Source organism: Nansenia antarctica, assembly GCF_963989245.1.
Source record: "Nansenia antarctica genome assembly, chromosome: 3".
NCBI lineage: Eukaryota > Metazoa > Chordata > Actinopteri > Argentiniformes > Microstomatidae > Nansenia > Nansenia antarctica.
This window is the reverse complement of record NC_137688.1, coordinates 34,351,160-34,374,373: the sequence shown is the minus strand read 5'-3', so window position 1 is coordinate 34,374,373 and position 23,214 is coordinate 34,351,160. Positions and strand designations below refer to the sequence as shown.

Genomic DNA, 23,214 nt, shown 5'->3' with positions numbered 1-23,214 from the left:
AATTGAGAATATTTTTCTTCTGTTTTGATTCTGAATCCTGAAAAGGGCTCAAGCCATTAAGAGAGTTACTCTGAGTGGCTGTCATTTCGACGTGTTGCCAAGGCAACATGAGCTGATCTCTCAGAAAGGAAGTTATAGACCCACGAGCAGAGAGGGCCTGAAACGCTGTGGTTTCCCATTTAAGTAAATCAGGGTTGGTTGTGGGTGGGGGGGGTCTGGGGTAGGTCTCTCTGTGTGTTTGCGAGCATATGTGAGTGCTTGTGTGGTGCAGACAAACTACACACACCGTACACACAAACACACTCACTGAGAGAGAGAGAGAGAGAGAGAGAGAGAGAGAGAGAGAGAGAGAGAGAGAGAGAGAGAGAGAGAGAGAGAGAGAGAGAGAGAGAGAGAGAGAGAGAGAGAGAGAGAGAGAGAGGGCAATACCGGTTAGTTCCATCTGATGGGTGTAGAATAAGGAGCTTAACTCAGATCTCTCTCTCTCTCTCTCACACACACACACACACACACACACACACACACACACACACACACACACACACACACACACACACACACACACACACACACACACACACACTAATGAAACAAATACAGTGTTTCAGTCAAAGAGATGTATTAAATTAATTACTTTCATTAATTTAACTTTAACAAGCACAATTTACAGTCAAAGACAGACCATGGTCCATTAGTGCCTTCCACAGAAAGTCATTTACAACACATTACTTTTTATCACCAAAAGGGGGCAGGATTTCTTTAAAAAAATGGAGTTTAGTCAGGTCACCGTTATCCTATTTTGACATTTAACTGTACAAGACTCCATGCTGCAGCTCCCATAGGACAGGTAGTCACACACACCTATTATTGTGTTATTATTGTGTTTTCTGTATCTGAATGCTGCAATGTCAATATTGAGGAACCAAAGCCAGAGAATTTTACTTGTGTGTACTTGTTACAGTAAGATGTCATAAACGCGATTCTGACACCTGGGCGTATTCAGGTGAACCTACAGACCTCTATACAGACAGGCTTGGGTGTGTTGAAATTAAACCTTCGCCACATTGCGAAGGAAGTTGTAATATCTCTCCAGAGCTGACATGGTGCACACAGCTAGTCCTGGAGGTTAGACACAGCTGGTCCTGGAGGTTAGACACAGCTGGTCCTGGAGGTTAGATAGACACAGCTAGTCCTGGAGGTTAGGGGGAGGGTTACACAGATAGTCCTGGAGGTTAGGGTTAGACACAGCTGGTCCTGGAGGTTAGGGTTAGACACAGCTGGTCCTGGAGGTTAGGGTTAGACACAGCTAGTCCTGGAGGTTAAGGGTGAGGGTTGGACACAGCTGGTCCTGGGACGTGGTGGTGTGTATCTTTCTGTGGTGTCAGACACGGGCCTCCCAGCACACACCTGTGGCTATGGCATGGCTGAGAAACAACACACACCTAACCCTCCACTAGAGCCCTGGGGCTCCTTTCATCTCCACAAGACACTACTGCCGTCAGAGCACGTCAGGAACCCCACTGGGATGCGGCCACTCCTCTAGGGCCGAATGACTGGTACGTCTGAATGACTGGTAGGTCTGAATGACTCTGGTACGTCTGAATGTCTCTGGTACGTCTGAATGTCTCTGGTTGGTCTGAATGACTGGTAGGGCTGAATGACTGGTAGGTCTGAATGACTGGTATGTCTGAATGTCTCTGGTAGGTCTGAATGACTGGTAGGTCTGAATGACTGGTAGGTCTGAATGACTGGTTGGTCTGAATGACTGGTAGGGCTGAATGACTGGTTGGTCTGAATGACTGGTAGGGCTGAATGTCTCTGGTACGTCTGAATGACTGGTAGGTCTGAATGACTTTGGTTTAAAATGACTAGACCTGGCCACAGCTTTCTCCATCAAATTGTTTTAGATCTGCAGGAGTGTCTGAATAAGTGGCAGGGATAGTGTTGAATTCAGACTACCGGTTTGACTCTTGAGAAGAAAAACCCATTCGGGGTGGAAACCTAACTCCAGATCTACGCAAACATTAACACTGGTGGTGGGATTGAGAAATGTGCGCGATGATGACTGGATTTAGACGCTCGCATGATCCGGAGTTAGGATTACACTCCCGTCACCCTTCTGAGGTCACTATTGTGACATCACAGCACATTCCAGGGCTGGGGAGGATTCCGAACACACATAATTCTGAACTGAAATCCAATTCCGAAAATGTCCTTTACGCTTTTCAATGGAGGAGAATGTAGAAGTCGTTTCTCCTAACTTCCTGATTGGACTGGACTGGACCGACGAACCATGGCACTAGTTATCCAAGGAGCGTTAACGTGGTAACGACATCAAACTGTAGGTTTGTAAACCTCGTGTTTGCAGCTCAAATACGCCCAAATACGCCCCAAACATCGTTGTACAAATCAAACAATCAAACAGACAAAAACCAAAAGGTGAATTCATTAATAGAAGGGGTTATGATGTCACCATGGAACATCTCAGTTTCACTTGTTTACTATGCTAATGAGAAGGGGGCGGGGGTGTCAAAAGCACAAAATGATTTTTAAATATTATATTTCTCGGAAAAATCATCTTATATAGACAAATGCATCAAGTTGAACAGAGAAATGATTTACAAGACTGTCAACATGTAGTCAATATATAATAATAATAATAATAATTAAATCATTAATTGTACATTTATGTAAACCGTATTTGATTAGGAAACCTTGCCCCAGAGAGCGACAGCCTGGTCCCACACCTGCATGTGCTTCAGCCAGCAACACACCTGTCACAACGGTGCCTTCAGGTGCTCCTCTGGAACTCACACCGGCCCCCCTCAGAGTTAAAGCTCCCCGTATTGGCCAATTCTGAGATCACAGAGATGCACGGGTTGTTAAATGGTCAATGTCCCAAGGTTGGATTTCCCAGGAGCACCTGAATGCAGCATTATGACACGGCAGCTGTTGAAAGCACATCCATGTCAGGAGCACGCTGCCTCTCCACAGAGTCATCCATTTTGTTGCATATGTCGTCATCATCATCATCATCATCATCATCATCATCATCATCATCGTCGTGTCTGGTATCTTCTGGCTGGCAAGGCGGGCTCGAGCAGCAGGGAGGGGGGGGGGGGGGGAGGGGAAGAGGGGAGGGAAGAGGAGAGGCCAAGGAGGAGGGGAGGGGGGGGGAGGAGGAGAAGGGAAAATGATAATTTGCTTCTTCCTTTCAGATGTTTGTTTGTTCCAGAGTTAATCTGCCTCCTCCCTGGAACACTGGAACGCTGCAGCTCTTCTCCAAGGCCTTTGGAACGCTGGGAATGTTGACCACGTTGAGACGCAGGGTATGGGGCTGGGCTGGGCAGGGTATGGGGCTGGGCAGGGCAGGGTATGGGGCTGGGCAGGGTATGGGGCTGGGCACAGGGATTAAAGCCCAAAAAAATCTCCTGACGGGAAAAAAAATTCAGGCCAAATCGGGGCCGGTGGCTTTCCGTGCGCAAAGCGCGCGTGCGATTTTCCGTTCTACGTTCTAATGCTTTGACTTTTCTTTCGAAAAATGTGTGATTCTCAACAACGTTGAAACGTAGTTTCACCCTTTTCCATAGTTTTGAATAATAAATGTGTGGACTGACGATGTAGCGCAGCCTAACTTATTAGAATAATTATTTAACATACTTTTGTTCTGATAATTATTCCCCCCTCCTCCCAGACAAGGTCACATTATTATTGGATTGGTTGTTTGTGTGCCGGGTGAAGTTAGCTAAACATTTAACCTGCTAGCTAGCAAGAGAAACATCATGTCACTCTCCAAAGGTCTAAAGAGGAAAGTTGACGGTGGAAACAGGGCATTTAAAGAGGAATGGACAGCGAGCTATACGTTCATCCTACCTGGTTTCATCAATGCAAAGCCGTTGTGAGAGACTCACATTTTACGTGCTCACAATGAATGTTCCCTTCCACCTATACATGCGAGTCGTCCTTTTCGTCAATGAATGCGATAAAGACGGACTAGAGGAATCGATTGGTGCATAAAAACCTTGAGAACTGCCGGATTAAAGTGACGTCCATAATAATAATAAATAATAATAATACATTAGACTTATAGCGCTTTTCTAGACATTCAAAGACGTCCATATCACCAGATAGCCAACAAATAGTGACCGATGGGAGATGCCAGTTTTCTCATTAAGTGAGATTTAATAGCCTAATATAATTTTTGCTATTTTTAATGAATGGCTCACTGTAATTATTATCCATAGTAATGTAGTGTGTTTGCTCTGTCGTTTCAGGAGCATATAGGCTAAGCGGATTCAGCTTTTTTTTTGCGCCTATTTTGTTGTCAATGTTTTTCATAAAATTAAACTGCATTTGCTTTGTTACTGTTCACATGTGTGGTGCAGTCACATAGCCTATAAGTAAACATTAAGTTTGAATGATTTACTGAGCTGGCGTTACTTTTTTCAAACCACACACCGCATGTCGGCTATTTCAGCACCACGCACCATGTCCACCTACTTATCACTATGAGGGGTTCAGCGTCAGTGCACCCCGCTCTGTTACTGTCGCATAGTTGTAGCCAATAAAGGCCTATATGTAGGCTATATAGGCTATTATATATCATTTATATACCTAATACCAACATCAAAATAGATTGTATGCCTCTACAAATCATATTACACCAGGTAAAATCCGTCACAACTTGGAATAAATCCGTCGCAACTTGGAATAAATTGACGGAAATCCGTCGTAGCGACGGAGAACTTTAATCCCTGTGGGCATGGGGCTGGTCAGGGGGCAGGGCGGGGCAGGGCAGGGCAGGGGGCTGGGCAGGGGGCAGGGGGCTGGGCAGGGGGCTGGGCTGGGCAGGGCATGGGGCTGGTCAGGGGGCAGGGCAGGGCAGGGGGCTGGGCTGGGCAGGGGGCTGGGCTGGGCTGGGCACGGGGCTGGGCGTAGCTACAGGCTGTACTGGACCAGGGAGAAGTTCTTCATGCTGTCCAGGGCGACTCCAGCCTCCTGCATCGCGTACCTGGGGGGGGGGGAAAGAAGAAGGTTCTAGAGCATCGTTTCTCAACGGGGGCGGTACCGCCCCCCAGGGGGCGTTCAGACAACACCCGGGGGCGCTGGAAGGGGGGCGTTGAGGTGTTCTTGGGGGGCGTTCACGCATAAAGTATTTTTCTCATGAAAAACAGCTGTCAGCAGTGTTATTACGGGTACGTTCGTAAATGCACGAACGGTCAGTTCGCTCGGACAAACCGTCTTTTCAGTCAGAGCACCCATCTCTAAGCGCTCCCAGAGCGCAGTGCTCTGAACTTGGCCGGGCTCTGTGACGCAGACACACGTAGCGCAGCGCCACAAAAAATAAAAGTGAGAGTGTCATCAAGAAGATGAAGCTAAAAACTCAGCTAGCAAAGGCAGAGCTTTTGATAGTTTCCAATGTGTCTGGGTAAGCTGCATTGTAGAAGAATCTTGACAGTTCATGTACAGTGCAGAAATTGCAATACTATGCTAGTCTACGATAGAAAGACCCCGGTTCATCCCATCTGTAATGTCATGTTGACCATGGATGCACCATAGCTAATGCTAGCACAAGCCAACTTTCAACCCTTGCCATCCTTTTCTTGCATAGCACCCGCAAATGAACACGGAGTGGAATAGGCTATATAACTGTAAATAGTTGATTGTCTTTGGATTTAGCCAGTTGGCGAAGATTTATGAGGAATAGGCTATTTAATTTGTGTTGCTCATCTAACAGCGATACGGTGTTGTTCAATTTACGGTCTTGTTTAATTTCTATGAGTGTTTTCCTTGTAGGCTATGCTTGAGTGACATGTGTTTCAGTTTGTAGGCTCATTGTAATTGTTGGCTATAAGCGAGAGAGAATATTTCTTATGTTAGTTTTGATACTCAGTCCATGTCCCCGCCGGTGACGTAAGCCTGTCGTGCCAAATACTCCCTCCCCGCGTATAAACACTACCCTCTGCGCTTATGCGTTCGCTTCGTTCGCTTCCTTTCAATACAGCTTATTTAATTTAGTTAAAATTAGTGCTAATACCATACCACCATACCAGAACATCACAGCAGGAACAACCTATCTCAAAAAAGCGATCGTATTGTAATAAACCAGTCCGGAAAGTTCTCTGTCGCTTAGCCTACCAATAATCTAACCTGGAGAAATGAGCTATGAATGTCCCCTCCCCTCGCAGGTTCATCACAGTATATGTATTACTGTTAAGTGTTGTTGTGGATGTTATCCCTAGTGCCATTCTGAGGTTAGCATTGCGATGTGTTCGTCTTAACGTTTACAAACTAAAATATACGATCGCTTTTTAGTGATATGTTGCTCCTCATGTGATGCCCTGGAAACGAACACATAAGCACTCCGAACAGCTGTCAACGTCTTTTGTTGCTATAGGAAACCACTACTCTGTCTGCTTGCGATTGATCAGCTGTCAGCAGTGTTATTACAGGTACGTTCGTAAATGCACGAACGGTCAGTTCACTCGGGCAAACCGTCTTTTCAGTCAGAGCACCCATCTCTGAGCGGCCCCAGAGCGCAGTGCTCTGAACTTTGGAACTTTGTTAACAAAGTCTAATCAAAAATATATAAATATTAGCATCATAAAACAGTCTGTTTGTATTCTCTGATGTTGTCTGAGTTTGTTTAACACTCATAAACAGCATTTTTATTCACATTCACATGGCTTTTCTGCTCTCTGGTAAACTAATGATAATGATATTCCAACTGCCCAGTTAGGCTAAATCAAATCTATTATTTGGCATTCAGTGACATGCTTTTTAAATGATATAACACAGAATATTAGTCAACATTAATATTCAGGGAAGAACAAAAGCCAACTTTTTTTGATGGGGGGCGGTAAGAGACCTGGATAATGGACAGGGGGGCGCTGGCCCAAAAAAGGTTGAGAACCACTGTTCTAGAGGTTACCATGACGACATCCGTCTCACCCACACAATAAACAGCAACAGTGTAAATTAACAGGGCGCGCATGGCCCACCCTCAACAGACGCTGCACGCACACACGCACACACACACTCGCACACACACACACTGGGGGAGGGGTAGGGGGCGGGGGTGGCTCACCAGTCGGCGGTGTGGAGGGTTAGGTAGACGGCGGGGTCCGTGGTGGGGTCCGTGCCCAGGCCGCAGGCCCCCATCTGGGGGAACAGCAGCCAGTCCCCTGGGCTGAGCTCCGGCAGGAGGCAGTGGTCCACCACCCGGTCCAGCTCGTCACAGGACGGGCCCCGCAGGGAGGAGGGGAACACAGGCTCCTCCACGCTCACTGGCCCCTGGGTGGGGGGGGGGGGACACAGCAGTTAGACACATGACCCCACAGAGAGGGGTGGTGGTGGAGGGAGAAAGGGAGGCTGGTGGAGGTAGGAAGTGGAGGCTGGTGGAGGTAGGAAGTGGAGGACTGACCTTGTGCAGGGCGGGGGGGGGGACGGAGCCCCCAAGCAGCCGGCTGGAGAAGGAGCCGTACACGCCGTCGTTCAGGTAGTACAGGAACTCAGGCTCTACACACAGGATATGACATCACACAACAGGAACAGCAGAGGAGCTTTCTACACAGAAAATGGCATACTAACGTACTATTCATACCCTAGATATTCATGACCTAGATTTGAGTATGTAGTGCGTTCCCATATAGTATGTGAAACTTGTGTAAGCGAGAAATGCCTGGATGTATACCAGATTAGCCAGAGTATGCAGCGTGAGGTTACTTTTCATACTCAACTGCCCCAAAATGCGTCGCGTTTCTGTCGAGTAAAGGTATCTAACTAACGTAACATAGCCGGCTAACGTTAGCCGACAGAAGTGGGAAACAAGCGTCAGATCAGATGTATAAAAGGGTTATTTTGATAAGCTGGCCACATTTTGGGAATATACATGGCTACTTCCTCGCCTGAAAACATATTAAAACTTAATAAAATAACATGTTAACACTTTACATTTTTACTTCACAAATTACAACAGCTTTTAGCCCATGGAGGTTTAGCCTGGTTTAAAATCCTTGCTGTCGGCCAGTGAAAAATATTATGAATTCAGTAGGCAGTATGTTAGTATGCCATTTCGAACACAGCCCAGGAGTTCTAAATGCTGAATCCCAACTCTAAATGTTCTCTAGAACAGCAGACACTCTAAATGTTCTCTAGAACAGGAGCTAAATCTGTGTCGAAGAAACCATGTGAAATGAGTGGGTGATCTATTATAACTAAACATCTTCTACTAATGGACAGAAAGAAAGGGAGAGATAAAGATGGGGGGTGGAGAGAGAGATAGGGGGTGGAGAGAGAGATGGGGGGTGGAGAGAGAGATGGGGGGTGGAGAGAGAGATGGGGGGGTGGAGAGAGATGGGGGGTGGAGAGAGAGATGGGGGGTGGAGAGAGAGATGGGGGGTGGAGAGAGAGATGGGGGGGTGGAGAGAGATGGGGGGTGGAGAGAGAGATGGGGGGGTGGAGAGAGAGATGGGGGGGTGGAGAGAGAGATGGGGGGTGGAGAGAGAGATGGGGGGTGGAGAGAGATAGGGGGGGTGGAGAGAGATAGGGGGGGTGGAGAGAGATAGGGGGGGTGGAGAGAGAGATGGGGGGTGGAGAGAGAGATGGGGGGGTGGAGAGAGAGATAGGGGGTGGAGAGAGAGATAGGGGGTGGAGAGAGATAGGGGGGGTGGAGAGAGATAGGGGGGGTGGAGAGAGAGATGGGGGGGTGGAGAGAGAGATGGGGGGTGGAGAGAGAGATGGGGGGGTGGAGAGAGAGATAGGGGGTGGAGAGAGATGGGGGGGGGTGGAGAGAGAGATAGGGGGTAGAGAGAGAGATGGGGGGGTGGAGAGAGAGATGGGGGGTGGAGAGAGAGATAGGGGAGACAGAGATAAAGATAGGGAGAGAGATAGAGAGACAGATGGGGGGAGAGATGGAGAGATACAGATGGAGAGATAGAGGGGGATACAGATGGGGGAGAGAGAGAGAGATAAAGACAGGGAGAGACAGAGAGATACAGATGGAGATAGAGAGAGATACAGATGGGGGGAGAGAGAGATAGAGATAAAGACAGGGAGAGATACAGATGGAGATAGAGAGATAGAGAGGGATACAGATGGGGGGAGAGAGAGAGAGAGAGAGAGATGGGGGAGACAGAGATAAAGGCAGGGAGAGATAGAGAGATACAGATGGGGGGGGGGGTCTCACCCTGCGTAGCAGCGCTCCAGTCCCGGGCGACCACCTCCTTGGCGACGACGTTGACGGCGAGCGTGAAGGCCGAGGACACGTAGAAGCTTCCGGGCTCCGCCACCACCTGCACACCGCCCTGCGCCGGGAAGCAGGCGTCCAACAGGGGCCGCATGGTCGCCTCCACCTACACACAGATGGACGGACACACACACACACGGACGGACACACAAACACGGACGGTCACACAAACACGGACGGGCACACACACACACACACACACGGAAGGACGGACACACACACACACGGACGGACGGACACACACACAAACAGGCGGACAGACGGACACACACACAGACGGATGGACACATACACACACACAGACAGACGGATGGACGGACACACAGACACACAGCCAATAAGCAAATCATCCACGATTATATATTATTATCATCATCATCAGTGTTTCCTCTACATGCATTTATTGGTGGCGGGCCGCCACGAATGAATTTCCTCCGCCACTAATTGATTCAGTCCACCCAAAAAAAAAAATAATTCTCAAAAAAAAAACAAAAACAAAAATGAACATTTTAGCTGATTAAAATATTAGATGATCCTAGATCAGCGCTATAATGGATGTTGACTAAAAGTGCACCTAAATCCACGCCCATCTCTCTCTAACCGCTGATCCAAAATCAGATTAATGACATTCAGTTGACGACGTGACACAAGGGCTCCTGATTGGGCTAAATGTGAACTGTGGTATTATTGTTATTGTGTACAGGCCACCGTAGTGACATCAGGGGGGTATTCCATCAACATCGCTAAAGGGAAAATCCAGGTTTAGTCTGATAAATCTCGCGAGAGTTCTTAAAAATATCCAGGCATATTCTGATAGGTCTCGCGAGAGTTATCAAAAATAAGCCAGGATTTTCCTTTAGCGACGTTGATGGAATACCCCCCAGGTCAGGTGGGCAGGTTGCGACGAGACAACAAGAGACCGGTATTGTAGAGCTTACAGAGCGAGTTAAAATAAAGACACTTACATTGAAATACAGAAGGACTCACGTGTATGTTTAATAGAATAACACGACATGGTGTCAGAAGTCCTGTAAGTGAGTGTTAAGAGTTAGATCGGCCGACAAGTGTCATTTGAGCTCGTGACGGTGAGAAGGGAGAAGAAAAGATGGATGCTAATGCTAACGCGGGAGCAGCTGCAGTCCAGAGAACGGCACCAGTTTCAAGTGCTACGTTAGCAGACATTAGCAAGTAAAAAAACGATTCTTATGTGCCGTCACTTTAGCAACAACACAGTATTGTCAAGGGGAAAAGAAGGGGAGACGATTTTTTTATTGACAACGGAATTACATGCTGGAAAAACATGCAGCTAAAATTCAGGGAACATTTGGACAATAAGAGACACACGGGAGAAGTACGGGAAAACAGGGCTCATGTGGGTCTCATCAAAGGTAAGAGTTTGTTTTCTTTAACTCAGCTGATACTCAGCTGTTTACCGAATGCTCCATCTGACTGTGATTTTACTTCTGTAATGTGGTGGGTTGACATAATTCACGCACGGAACTATAGGTTGAGAGTATTGTTCCGTCCGCAGTTGATTGCGTAGTACCCACGTTGTTTAGACTGTTCTATTTACTGCTTGAGTGTGTTGTTGACAATCGTTCATGTCCTTCATTAAACGTTTAGCTTTGTCATTTGATACGCCGCCTACGACTACCATCTCTCTGCACTACAGTAAACAGTTAATCAGTAACGTTAGCCGCTTTTGTGCTCATGTAGGCCTACTTCGTATTATATTATAGCTGATGATCTTTGTGTGTGTGTATGTGACTGTCAGTCACAAGTTTATATTCTGTATATTCATATATTTTTTTTGGGCCATCCTCTAGTTTTGGCTGTGTTTTGAGCGCGCGTTGTTTTGAAGAAAAAAAAAAAAAACGTTGTTTTGAGCGCGCGTGCGCGTTTCATGCGCGTGCACGCGGAAAATCTCGCGCGCAGCGCGCGGTCAGGACTATCCGCCACCAATGCAAAACTTCCTGGAGGAAACACTGATCATCATCTCTTCCTTCAGACGATCCCTCTAAACCATCTTTTAAAACTTGCACTCACAGTTTTACTGACTGTGCTTTTGTTTGACTTTTTATTCATCTATCTATTCTTGTTCTCTCCATGGAATTGCCATCGTCTTTTAAATTATTTTTGCTTACATACTGTTGTTTTTTATGGCCTAATGCACCAACCTCACCAAGTCAATTTCCTGTATGTGCAAATATACTTTGCTAACCCTAACCCTAGGCAATAAAAATAATTCAGATTTTTTAAATGTTGTGTCTGAGTCGTGAGGAAAGCCGTGTGTGTGTGTGTGTGTGTGTACCTGTTGGAGCTGGTAGTCTGAGCCAGAGAAGCCTCCTCCCACATCCAGCATGGTCATGTTGAAGCCCAACTCCGCCTGCAGGACACACACACACATCTTAGTCCCAGTCTCCTAGTTTTCATTTGTGTGTGTGTGTGTGTGTGTGTGTGTGTGTAGTACTCACCCCCATGTCGAAAACACAGCGAGCGTCAGACAGAGCATGGCTGTAGGCCTGCAGGTCCTTACAGGAGGGGATCTGGAACCTACACACACACACACACACAATGCAATGTTTTAGGGAATGACGAAAGACTATTGTGTGTGTGTGTGTGTGTGTGTGTGTGTGTGTGTGTGTGGTGATAATGACTGTGTGTGTGTGTGTGTGTGTGTGTGTGTGTGGTGATAATGACTGTGTGTGTGTGTGTGTGTGTGTCTTACGTGACTCCCACCACCTGCACGCCCAGGTCCCTGGCGCTCTCCAGCAGGTGTCTGCCGGTCTTGAGGGAGCAGCCAATCAGCATGCTGGTCTCAGCCGCCTGGGCCTCGGTGGACAGCTGCAGCAGCACCCTGGGGGGGGGTGGTCAGAGGTCACACTGGGATTCACAACTCACTTAGAAGCACGGGTGTGTGTGTGTGTGTGTGTATGTGTGAGTGTGTGTGTGAGAGAGTATGTGTGTGAGGGAGTGTGTGTGAGGGTGTGTGTGTGAGGGTGTGTGTGTGAGGGTGTGTGTGTGAGGGAGTGTGTGTGTGTGTGTGTATGTGAGGGTGTGTGTATGTGAGGGTGTGTGTGTGTGCGTGTGTGCGCAGGAGCAGGGTTGTCCCTGGTTGTCGTGGCGACGTACTTGGCGTTGGGGTGTGAGCGGGCGATCTTGCAGAGTTCCGTGGCGCTGTCACAGACCATGTGATCGACGGCGTGCCGCGCGGCGTGCCTGATGTGAGACAGCTGCTTACACGCCCCCGACAGGATGATGTCATCAGGGGGCACACCCAGGTCCAGCACCAGACTCACCTCCGTCTGACACACACACACACACACACACACACAGCTTAACAATAATAAACACATATTCGTATATACATTCGTAAATACGCTCTGAAAATCTAGTCTGGTTTCAACGCCAAGCAATCAGAAATCTGTTAATTTGCGAATAGTCAGTTAAAAGAACTATATACTCTCTATATATCTGTGTGTGTGTGTCACCTTGTTGGAGCAGATGAAGCCGGTGCCCAGCGCGGCCAGCAGCTCCAGCAGGGCCGGGGTGCTGTTCCCTCTGAGGGGGTAGAAGGGGCGGACGCCCCCCATGGTGCTCTGCCAGAGCCCGTGCCGCCTCACCACCTCCCCCAGGTCACACACCACAAACGCACTCTTCTCCTCCTGGACGGACACACACACACACACACACACACACACACACACGCACGCACACGCACAGACACAGACACAGACACAGACGCACACAGAGAGAGAGAGATTAGCACAAGAACAGACAGGCCTGAGTCTGAGAGCCCACCACAGAGGAGGCAGCCTCTTTTCACCCACACCATGCGACCTAGCTCCTGAGGCCACCAGGGCAGCGGCCATCTTGGATTGCTATAGTTTGTTTGTTTTCCTTGAACTCTCTACCCTGTAGAGGACCCAAGCAGTCCTTCTAACCACTGAGGAGGAAAGCCTACATTCTTTTAGAACCCAGTGACTACGGTGCCCACCAGCCCTTGAGCAAGGCACTTAACCTCCGACGGCTCCAGGGGTGCCGAGCTAGACTGACCCTGTGCTCTGATCTCCCTGGACGGGCGGACGGGCGGGCATGTGTGTGTGTGTGTGTGTGTGTGTGTGTGGGGGTGATACAATCAATACAAAACACGATCCCAACAATCCGATTGGATGGATAAACAAAGCGTTTGATTGGACCGTGGACGTGACCTCCACCCACCAGAGCCTGCTCGTAAATGTGTCCGTCGATGACATCGTCCAAGGTGGCTCCGCCCCCCAGGAGGTCGATGATGTGGATGGGTTCGTCAGCGAGTCCTTTCATATCTCAACCGTATTCCGCAAATCCGACAATCATAAAGGAGAGTTTATCAGGTCAAGGGTCGCGACTGAGCCTTTGGGGTCCTGCCGGTATGCAACAAACTGGACAGAGAGAGAGAGACAGGGGGGGGGGACAGAGAGATGGGGAGAGGGAGAGAGACGGAGTGACAGAGACAGACAGACAGAAGGGGAGTGGCAGAGACAGACAGACAGAGAGAGACAGACAGAGGGAGACAGAGACAGACAGACAGAGAGAGACAGACAGACAGAGACAGACAGACAGAAGGGGAGTGACAGAGACAGACAGACAGACAGAAGGAGAGAGACAGACCGAGAGACAGACAGACAGACCGAGAGACAGACAGAGGGAGACAGAGACAGACAGACAGAGAGAGGCAGACAGACAGAGAGAGACAGAACGAGACAGACAGAAGGGGAGTGACAGAGACAGACAGAGAGACAGACAGACAGACCGAGAGACAGACAGAGGGAGACAGAGACAGACAGACAGAGACAGAGAGACAGAGACAGAGAGAGACAGAGGGAGACAGACAGACAGAGACAGAGAGAGAGATACTATTACACACTATTATTGTGCTGTAGTTTTCTTTCTCCCTATGGTAGTTGTTATGATTACTCTGCTGAACTGTTGAGAACATTTCATTACACCGTCTCCAGATGGATTCTGTGTGTACTTTGATTTGATTAGCACCCCCCCCCCCCACCAATCCATGTTCTCATTAGTGTGTGTGTGTGTGTGTGTGTGTGTGTGTGTGTGTGTGTGTGTGTGTGTGTGTGAGAGAGAGAGACAGAGAGAGAGTGTGTGTGAGAGAGTGAGAGAGAGAGTGTGTGTGTGTGAGAGAGAGACAGAGAGAGAGTGTGTGTGAGAGTGAGAGAGAGAGAGACAGAGAGAGAGAGTGTGTGTGAGAGAGTGACAGAGAGTGTGTGTGTGTGTGTGTGTGTGACAGAGAGAGAGACTGAGAGAGTGTGTGTGTACTCACATGGGCAAGTCAGGAGGGGGCGTGTCCTCTATCAGCTAGGATCCCAAGGAGGCTCAGCGTTGAAGTCAAAGCGCTCCCGGCGGAGGGCCGCCCCTAGGTCTTCTGGGTAGCGCCTATACACCTGCACAGAGACAGTGGGGCCCTGCGGAGGGAAGTGATGTCGTTAGAAAGTGCACCTGCACGTCATGTGAGCCCCGGAGCAGAAATTACATCATGAGAAACTTCCTCCTACACAGGTGATTAAAGACACAGGTCACACGCCTCAGGAGACAGGTGAGGCCCGGTCTAGACTTGTAGACTAGTGCTCAAATCACCGTCTACCACTTCTCCATCAGCGGCTACTGGGGATTCCAACTGACTATCTGAAGGGTGTGTGTGTGTGTGTGTGTGTGTGTGTGTGTGTGTGTGTGTGTGTGTGTGTGTGTGTGTACACTAGGTACTGCTAGTTGAGGTGAGGCGAGCAGCAACCTATTAGATTAGATTTAACTTGAACTGTCATCGCAGAGTACACGTACCAGACAACGAAATGCAGTTCAGCATCTAACTCGAAATGCAAATTGTGATATAAAACATGCTAGTGCTAAGTGATAGGTACAGTATAGCAAGTACGGTAGCTAGAGGTATAGGAGAGGAGAGGATAGCAATAGCAGTAAGCTATGTACAGTTAAGGTAGATGTGTACAGTACAGTTAAGGTAGATATGTACAGTACAGTTAAGGTAGATGTGTACAGTACAGTTAAGGTAGATGTGTACAGTACAGTTAAGGTAGATATGTACAGTACAGTTAAGGTAGATGTGTACAGTACAGTTAAGGTAGATGTGTACAGTACAGTTAAGGTAGATATGTACAGTACAGTTAAGGTAGATGTGTACAGTACAGTTAAGGTAGATATGTACAGTACAGTTAAGGTAGATATGTACAGTACAGTTAAGGTAGATGTGTACAGTACAGTTAAGGTAGATATGTACAGTACAGTTAAGGTAGATATGTACAGTACAGTTAAGGTAGATATGTACAGTACAGTTAAGGTAGATATGTACAGTACAGTTAAGGTAGATGTGTACAGTACAGTTAAGGTAGATGTGTACAGTATAGTTAAGGTAGATGTGTACAGTACAGTTAAGGTAGATATGTACAGTACAGTTAAGGTAGATATGTACAGTACAGTTAAGGTAGATGTGTACAGTACAGTTAAGGTAGATATGTACAGTACAGTTAAGGTAGATATGTACAGTACAGTTAAGGTAGATGTGTACAGTACAGTTAAAGTAGATGTGTACAGTACAGTTAAGGTAGATGTGTACAGTACAGTTAAGGTAGATATGTACAGTACAGTTAAGGTAGATATGCACAGTACAGTTAAGGTAGATATCTACAGTACAGTTAAGGTAGAGTACAGTACAGTTAAGGTAGATGTGTACTATGTATCACCGCCTGCATGGGACTATGACGGGGCATGTTCCGGTGTTCGTCGAGGCACAGGTCGATGTGTTGGGTAACCAGCTGCCCTCCCTGACCCTCAGTTACATTTGGCTAAACATTAATAACGGAGGTGGGGGGGCGTGACGTTCTCCACGGTCAGCGCTCATTTACATGTGGTGACACGTTTGGGCAGTAGTTATTGTGAGGATTTGGTCTTGGGGACACTCACATGGTTCGTTTTTTTTATGGTTATGTTGAGATCATCAATGAAAAACAGAGCCCGCGAGCACGGGTCGGTCGTCTTGTTACGGAAACAACGACCATCGTGTCTAACCAAACATAACAAACATAACAACCAGACGGCCAGCCAGCTGAAGGGTGTACGGGGTAACCAAAGGCAGACAGTTCTATAGCAACTTAACCTGGTACATTCCGCAGTAGTGTTCTCTTCTATAGACAAAGCCCTGTCAGCCTACATCTTGGCAGCGGGTCTTTTAGACACAAGCGGCGCTGTTGTTGACATGTTACAGCCGGGCCTGGGCCAGCTAGCCAAGTACACGTCTTAGCTAATCCAGTCTTAATGCCAGATAGATGCCAGAGTTACTCAAACAAGACGTCGACAGGATTATTCTAGCAATAGGACATAAACCGTTTACAATAGAGCAGACCATTATTAACAATACAGAGACGTTTTCCCAATCGGAAAGCTTGAAAAACAGTCAGGCCGACCCGTCTGTGGCTGGCTAGCTTATGCTAAGCTAACCTACAGGTGCGTTCGTAAATTTGCTCTGAGAGCGCCGGAGCGCACACTGGGTTCAACGTCATAAAGGGACCATGTCATTTGATTGGACAAGAGGCATTCCATGAGTGCTGATCAGATTTCCAGAGCGTATTTACGAGCGCACCCCTAAGGGTAGAAGAACTGGGCGCCATCTTGTTGCCTTGGCTACAACCCGCCGTGTTCTCTCTCATTCAGTCGAAGTTCTGTCCTACTTACGTGCGGTAACGGCCAGAATGTTTTGGAAAATCGTCTTTTCTTTTTCGGCGGAATTTTCAAAGAGTAGTGAGCACAACAATATAAGAAAGAAAAGGGACTAAATGTGCCATATGCTTCAGACGACGGGAGCTGTGTGGAAGTACACCAATATTCTTCTTCCTCTCGTCGCGGGTGGGAGGGGAGACTGGGGCCGGGGTGGGAGGAGAGACTGGGGCCGGGGTGGGAGGGGAGACTGGGGCCGGGGTGGGAGGAGAGACTGGGGCCGGGGTGGGAGGGGAGACTGGGGCCGGGGTGGGAGGAGAGACTGGGGCCGGGGTGGGAGGGGAGACTGGGGCCGGGTGGGAGGAGAGACTGGGGCCGGGGTGGGAGGGGAGACTGGGGCCGGGGTGGGAGGGGAGACTGGGGCCGGGGTGGGAGGAGAGACTGGGGCCGGGGTGGGAGGGGAGACTGGGGCCGGGGTGGCAGGGGAGACTGGGGCCGGGGTGGGAGGGGAGACTGGGGCCGGGGTGGGAGGGGAGACTGGGGCCGGGGTGGGAGGGGAGACTGGGGTGGGAGGGGAGACTGGGGCCGGGGTGGGAGGGGAGACTGGGGCCGGGGTGGGAGGAGAGACTGGGGGTGGAAGGGGAGACTGGGGCCGGGGTGGGAGGGGAGACTGGGGTGGGAGGGGAGGAGAGACTGGGGCCGGGGTGGGAGGGGAGACTGGGGCCGGGGTGGGAGGGGAGACTGGGGCCGGGCTGGGTGACCTGGACAGTGTAGTCGACGGAAGGTAGGCGGGGCCCCTCTCCTTCACTGGAGCCAATGATGGATCGCAATGCTGACAGCCAACAATACCAAATATGTGTTTCCGAAATTAACACAGGGTGATACTTTGTGTTGAGTTTATTCATGCCAGAGTTGACTGAATAGTTGTTGCATAATGGCAGCGTTAGGCCAATCTTTCTCCCCTTGGAACTGGCCCTATCTAGCCCTATCTAGCCCTATCTAGCCCTTAGTCAAGGCATGGCAAGGCAAGTTTATTTATAGCACATTTCATACAACAGGGGCAATTCAAAGTGCTTTACATATAGCATTAAGAAATACAGAAAAAGAAGGATAGTAATAAAAAAAATTTTTTGATAAAGAATATATATATATATATATATAGAGAGAGAAAATAAATAGATAAACATTTAACAACATAATAAGACAATGAATAAAAAAAGATATAGATAAAAGTGTTATTACTGCAACTGTATTCAAGCGCTGCTAGTCCGCATTTAGGAGTGATTCTAATGTGTAGTGATTCTGAGTATGATGGTTACGCTGTTGCCTCTGCTGTTTATTTAAATAGGTATGACCACTTACTCTAGATATGTAACAGACAAGGTTTTGAATAGGGGGGGGGGGGCTGCTATGATCGCAAGGTTGGCAGATCGGCGGTTCGAGCCCCAGCTGGCCACATGTCGAAGTGTCCTTGGGCAAGACACTGAACGCCAAATTGCTCCCAGTGAGCGGGCCGGCACCTTGCATGGCAGCTTGCCGCCATTGGTGTGTGAATGTGTGTGTGAATGGGTGAATGAGAGGCCGTTGTAAAGCTCTTTGGATAAACGCGCTATATAAGTCAGTCCATTAAGCAGATTAATTAGAGTTGGAATACACATTATAAACTCTCCGCAGACTAAAGCTGCTGATCACTTCCTAAAAAAGGCTTGCTGGTGATGTGTCACCTTATCTGGTCCCAGGCCTGTACTCTGCTCAGCTGTTCCTTCTTATCAGAGCACACGCATGAAGATGACTATTACTTTCTAAATGTATGTTTTAACGTTAGTTGATGAATCTATATGTTTGTATATATTTGTATTTCTTCTTTATAAGTAATTCTTATGTTATTTTGTTATTTTTGTACTTTGAGCTGCAATGTTTGCAGGTTATTATTATTATTAATAATAATAAAACAGCATATACAACTTATTCCCCATACTATCTTGTTTGGTCCTCTGTTTGGTTTAAGTAGACGTGTAAATATGACTTTTTCAGTTGAACTTGTGAGTACAGTCGACTGACTGTTCATAAAATACTTTGCCGCGCCTAGGTTGTATTCAGTCAGGTGAAACATCGACCATGTTCCAGACAGACTTGTCATGTTTGCATCTAGCTGACAGTGGTGGAATTATTTGTTTAACTACATTTTTCTGCAGCTTAGTGGTTATTAAACTACATCCAGATCTTAGTGAAGTGAACTACCTTGTTGCCATGTATCAGTGTAGTGAGCTATATACATTTTGCTACTCAAAAACTAAAAAGGAAGAGGAATGTAAGTATTATACCTTGAACTTCAAATGTCTCTTCTATTTGTATGTCCTCCCCGCTGCCAGTGTCACAGACACATCCTCAGTTGCTTCATCTGCTGCCAATGTCACTCAATGTTTGTTGCTGTCCTGTTGTTTACTTTGCCTACTGTATGTTGTATGTATCGTCTCTGTTGCACTTGAAGAATGAAAGTACCATGCCCAAGACAAATTTCCCCTCGGGGACAATAAAGTATAATCAATCGATCAATCTTTGTGGTGATTCAGTTTCAGTGTTCAGTTTCACACTGACTAGTCATGTTTCAGCAATTGACTGTCAAGTGACAAAGGAGTGTTGATGTAGTAAACTACTTTCTCAAAGGAGCTGAAGTGTGACAAACTGTATTTCTTTTTTTTGTTTTTGTTTTTTGTTTTAGTGTATTTCAACGTCTTCCCTTGTTAAGTGATTTGTAATCTAGTACCTTTCCCAACACTGGGCAGACATGACTCCCTTGTCTACATGACAGACACTCAATACCTGTTCTACACAGCACATTTCTATCTGAACACTGCAATGTTTGGGAGGCTGGTGGAGGCAGCAATCGGAGGACAGGCTCATTGTAATGCTGTTCGATACCATTCCTGATTCCATATCATGCATTACAATGAGCCTGTCCTCCGATTTCTACCTCCACCAGCCTCCCCTATTTAACCTTAACCGTAACATTAACCCTAAGCCTCTAACATTAAACCTAACCCTAACATTAACCCTAACTCTAACATTAACATTAACCCTAACCATAACATTAACCCTAACCCTAACATTAACCCTAACATTAACATTAAGCCTAACTCTAAAATTAACATTAACCCTAACCATAACATTAACCCTAACCATAACATTAACCCTAACCATAACATTAACCTTAACCCTAACCATAACATTAACATTAACCCTAACCATAACATTAACCCTAACCCTAACATTAACCATAACCCTAACATTAACCCTAACCATAACATTAACCCTAACCCTAACATTAACCATAACCATAACATTAACCCTAACCATAACATTAACCCTAAGACTAACATGAACGCTAACCACTTTGAATCTCAACTTCAATGAGGTGAGGGCAGAGTGCGGCCGTCCCAAGCATCCCACTAAGCCTCCAGCATCTGTTGATCTGCTGAACGAACCAAGTTCTCAGTCCAGCTGCTTCACAGCCGTTCTAAAAAGACCGTTGGCAGATATGGGTTGAGGCTGTGAAGCTGTTTACCACTCAACGTATACCTGGAGGCTGTGAGTATATCATTGACTCTGAATCATGTCTGTGCAGAGTGCTGAATCTAGTTGAGCAGGAAGTGTACATAGAAATTAGATTCTAGTGTGAGAAACCAACTCTCTCAGAGAGTGAGACCAGCAGTGTGAGTCACCCCTCCTCACCCTTCCTCACCCCTCCTCTGCTCTCCTCAACACCTCCTCTGCCCTCCTCAACCCCTCCTCACCCTTCCTCACCCCTCCTCTGCCCTCCTCACCCCTCCTCTGCCCAGCATGGTGGTTCTCATGGTGCCACTGGAGGATTATTGAGCCACACAATGCAGCTGATTTCTCTGAATAGATTCAAGAGATTAGTCCATGTTTGGGTACAAATGAACGCCTGGCTTCATCCATCTAAACTGTTCAAGGACATTGTGCCACTGCCAGTCTGCCTCTAAAGTACTTTACATTCTAATAGTTTTGATTACATCCATTTTAATCACAGTACAAATGTTTCTTTATGTATTTAATATGAAGGCTCTGGAACTATAATGAATCTGGTTTCAGCACAGTGTTTAGTAAAGTAGTCATTGTTGCTGTTAGCTAGGCCGACAGCCAGGAAGTGTTCCCAAAGCAGGAAACCTCAGAACTGTGGAGTCATATGACTGCTGTCTCACTCTCTCCCTGAAGCCTGTCTCACTCTCTCCCTGAAGCCTGTCTCACTCTCTCCCTGAAACATGTCTCACTCTCTCCCTGAAGCCTGTCTCACCCTCTCCCTGAAGCCTGTCTCACTCTCTCCCTGAAGCCTGTCTCACTCTCTCCCTGAAGCCTGTCTCACCCTCTCCCTGGACCTGTCTCACTTTCTCACTGAAGCCTGTCTCAGTCTCTCCCTGAAGCCTGTCTCACTCTCTCCCTGAAGCCTGTCTCACCCTCTCCCTGAAGCCTGTCTCACCCTCTCCCTGAAGCCTGTCTCACCCTCTCCCTGAAGCCTGTCTCACTCTCTCCCTGAAGCCTGTCTCACTCTCTCCCTGAAGCCTGTCTCACTCTCTCCCTGAAGCCTGTCTCACTCTCTCCCTGAAGCCTGTCTCACTCTCTCCCTGAAGTCTGTCTCACTCTCTCCCTGAAGCCTGTCTCACTCTCTCCCTGGACCTGTCTCACTCTCTCCCTGAAGCCTGTCTCACTCTCTCCCTGAAGCCTGTCTCACCCTCTCCCTGGACCTGTCTCAGTCTCTCCTCTAAGACTGAACACCTGCTGTCTCGATGTCCTTGTCCATCTCTGCTTCCTATGTTGTCTTCGGTCAACATCAAAGCACATTGTGTCCCTAAACAGTATGGTCCAGAAACAACAGAAGGCTGCTGGTAGCTCTCTTTCTCTCTCTCTCTCTCTCTCTCTCTCTCTCTCTCTCTCTCTCTCTCTCTCTCTCTCTCTCTCTCTCTCTATTTGAAAAAGTGAGAGTGTGGAGAGATCAGTGGATTTGACAACTGATAATCGATAATAATCGTCTCCTCCTTCAAACCCTCAAATCTCCTCAAAACCCGTCTTTAAAAACGTAATAATAATAATAATAATAATTTATTAGATTTATATAGCGCTTTTCCGAGGCTCAAAGACGCTGACAATATGGGAAAAACGGAAAACACAGAAACAACAAGCAACAGATAACATGAGCACATAGAACACAGAGTTAACGAACGGGGAAGGGGAGGTTGTATGCATGTCCATGGGGGGAGGGGGGTGGCAGGGTTAGGGGAGATGGTTAGGGGTAGGGGAGGTTGTATGCATGTCCAGGGGGGGCGGGGGTGGCAGGGATGGGGGAGATGGCTAGGGGTAGGGGAGGCTGTAGGCATGGGAGAACAGGTAGGTTTTGAGGTGGGATTTAAAAGTGAGGAGTGAGGGTGAGTCTCTGAGTGGTTGAGGGAGAGAGTTCCAGAGGCGGGGTGCGGCTCGTGAAAAGGCACGGTGACCGAAGCCTTTGAGTTTTGAGGGTGGGACAGTGAGGGGAACAACGGATGAGGATCGGAGGGTACGGGTAGGGCGGTGGGGGAGAAGGAGGTCAGTCAGGTAAGGGGGGGCCAGGCTATGGAGGGCTTTGTATGTGAGGATGAGGACTTTGAAGTGTATACGTTCTTTAATGGGGAGCCAGTGGAGAGAGTGGAGGACAGGAGTGATGTGGTCACGGGAGCGGGTGTTTGAGAGGAGGCGTGCAGCAGAGTTTTGGACCATCTGGAGTCTATGGAGGGAGCGGGAGGTGATGCCGGTGAGTAGGGAGTTGCAGTAGTCGAGGCGGGAGGAGATGAAGGAGTGGATGATGGATTCAGCAGCGGGGGGGAGAGGCAGTGTCTGATTTTTGCAATGTTTCGGAGGTGGAAGTAGGATGTCTTGACAATGGAACTGACGTGGGGATCGAATGAGAGGGTGGGGTCCAGAATGAAGCCGAGGTTGCGAGCCAGGGGGGAGGGGGTGATGGTAGTGTCGTCAATGGTGAGTGTGATGGGTCCGGTTTTATTGAGGGTGGATTTGGTGCCGATGAGGATGACTTCGGTCTTGCTTTTAATCTCCAACTTTTTTACTGTCTATTCTTATCTTACTTTTGTCTGTCTATTCTGTCTATTCTTGTTTTATATACACACACACACACGCACTCACACGCACATACACACACACACACACACACACATGCACGCACGCACACACACACA

The 23,214-nt window shown here is 47.9% G+C and overlaps 1 protein-coding gene across 1 annotated transcript; it reads right to left on the bottom strand.

The window, feature by feature from the left end:
• Nucleotides 1-593: 593 nt before the first annotated feature.
• Nucleotides 594-17,146, bottom strand: azin1b (antizyme inhibitor 1b). Its single transcript, XM_080526670.1, has 12 exons — nucleotides 16,988-17,146; nucleotides 14,568-14,709; nucleotides 13,469-13,668; nucleotides 12,739-12,912; nucleotides 12,380-12,552; nucleotides 11,976-12,104; nucleotides 11,722-11,800; nucleotides 11,559-11,633; nucleotides 9,188-9,353; nucleotides 7,424-7,518; nucleotides 7,088-7,293; nucleotides 594-5,011 (listed from the first exon to the last, which is right to left on the bottom strand). The coding sequence occupies exons 3-12, from the start codon at nucleotides 13,568-13,570 to the stop codon at nucleotides 4,939-4,941; spliced, it is 1,272 nt and encodes a 423-aa protein (XP_080382796.1). The 5' UTR covers nucleotides 13,571-13,668; nucleotides 14,568-14,709; nucleotides 16,988-17,146; the 3' UTR covers nucleotides 594-4,938.
• Between the last annotated feature and the right edge of the window lie 6,068 nt (nucleotides 17,147-23,214).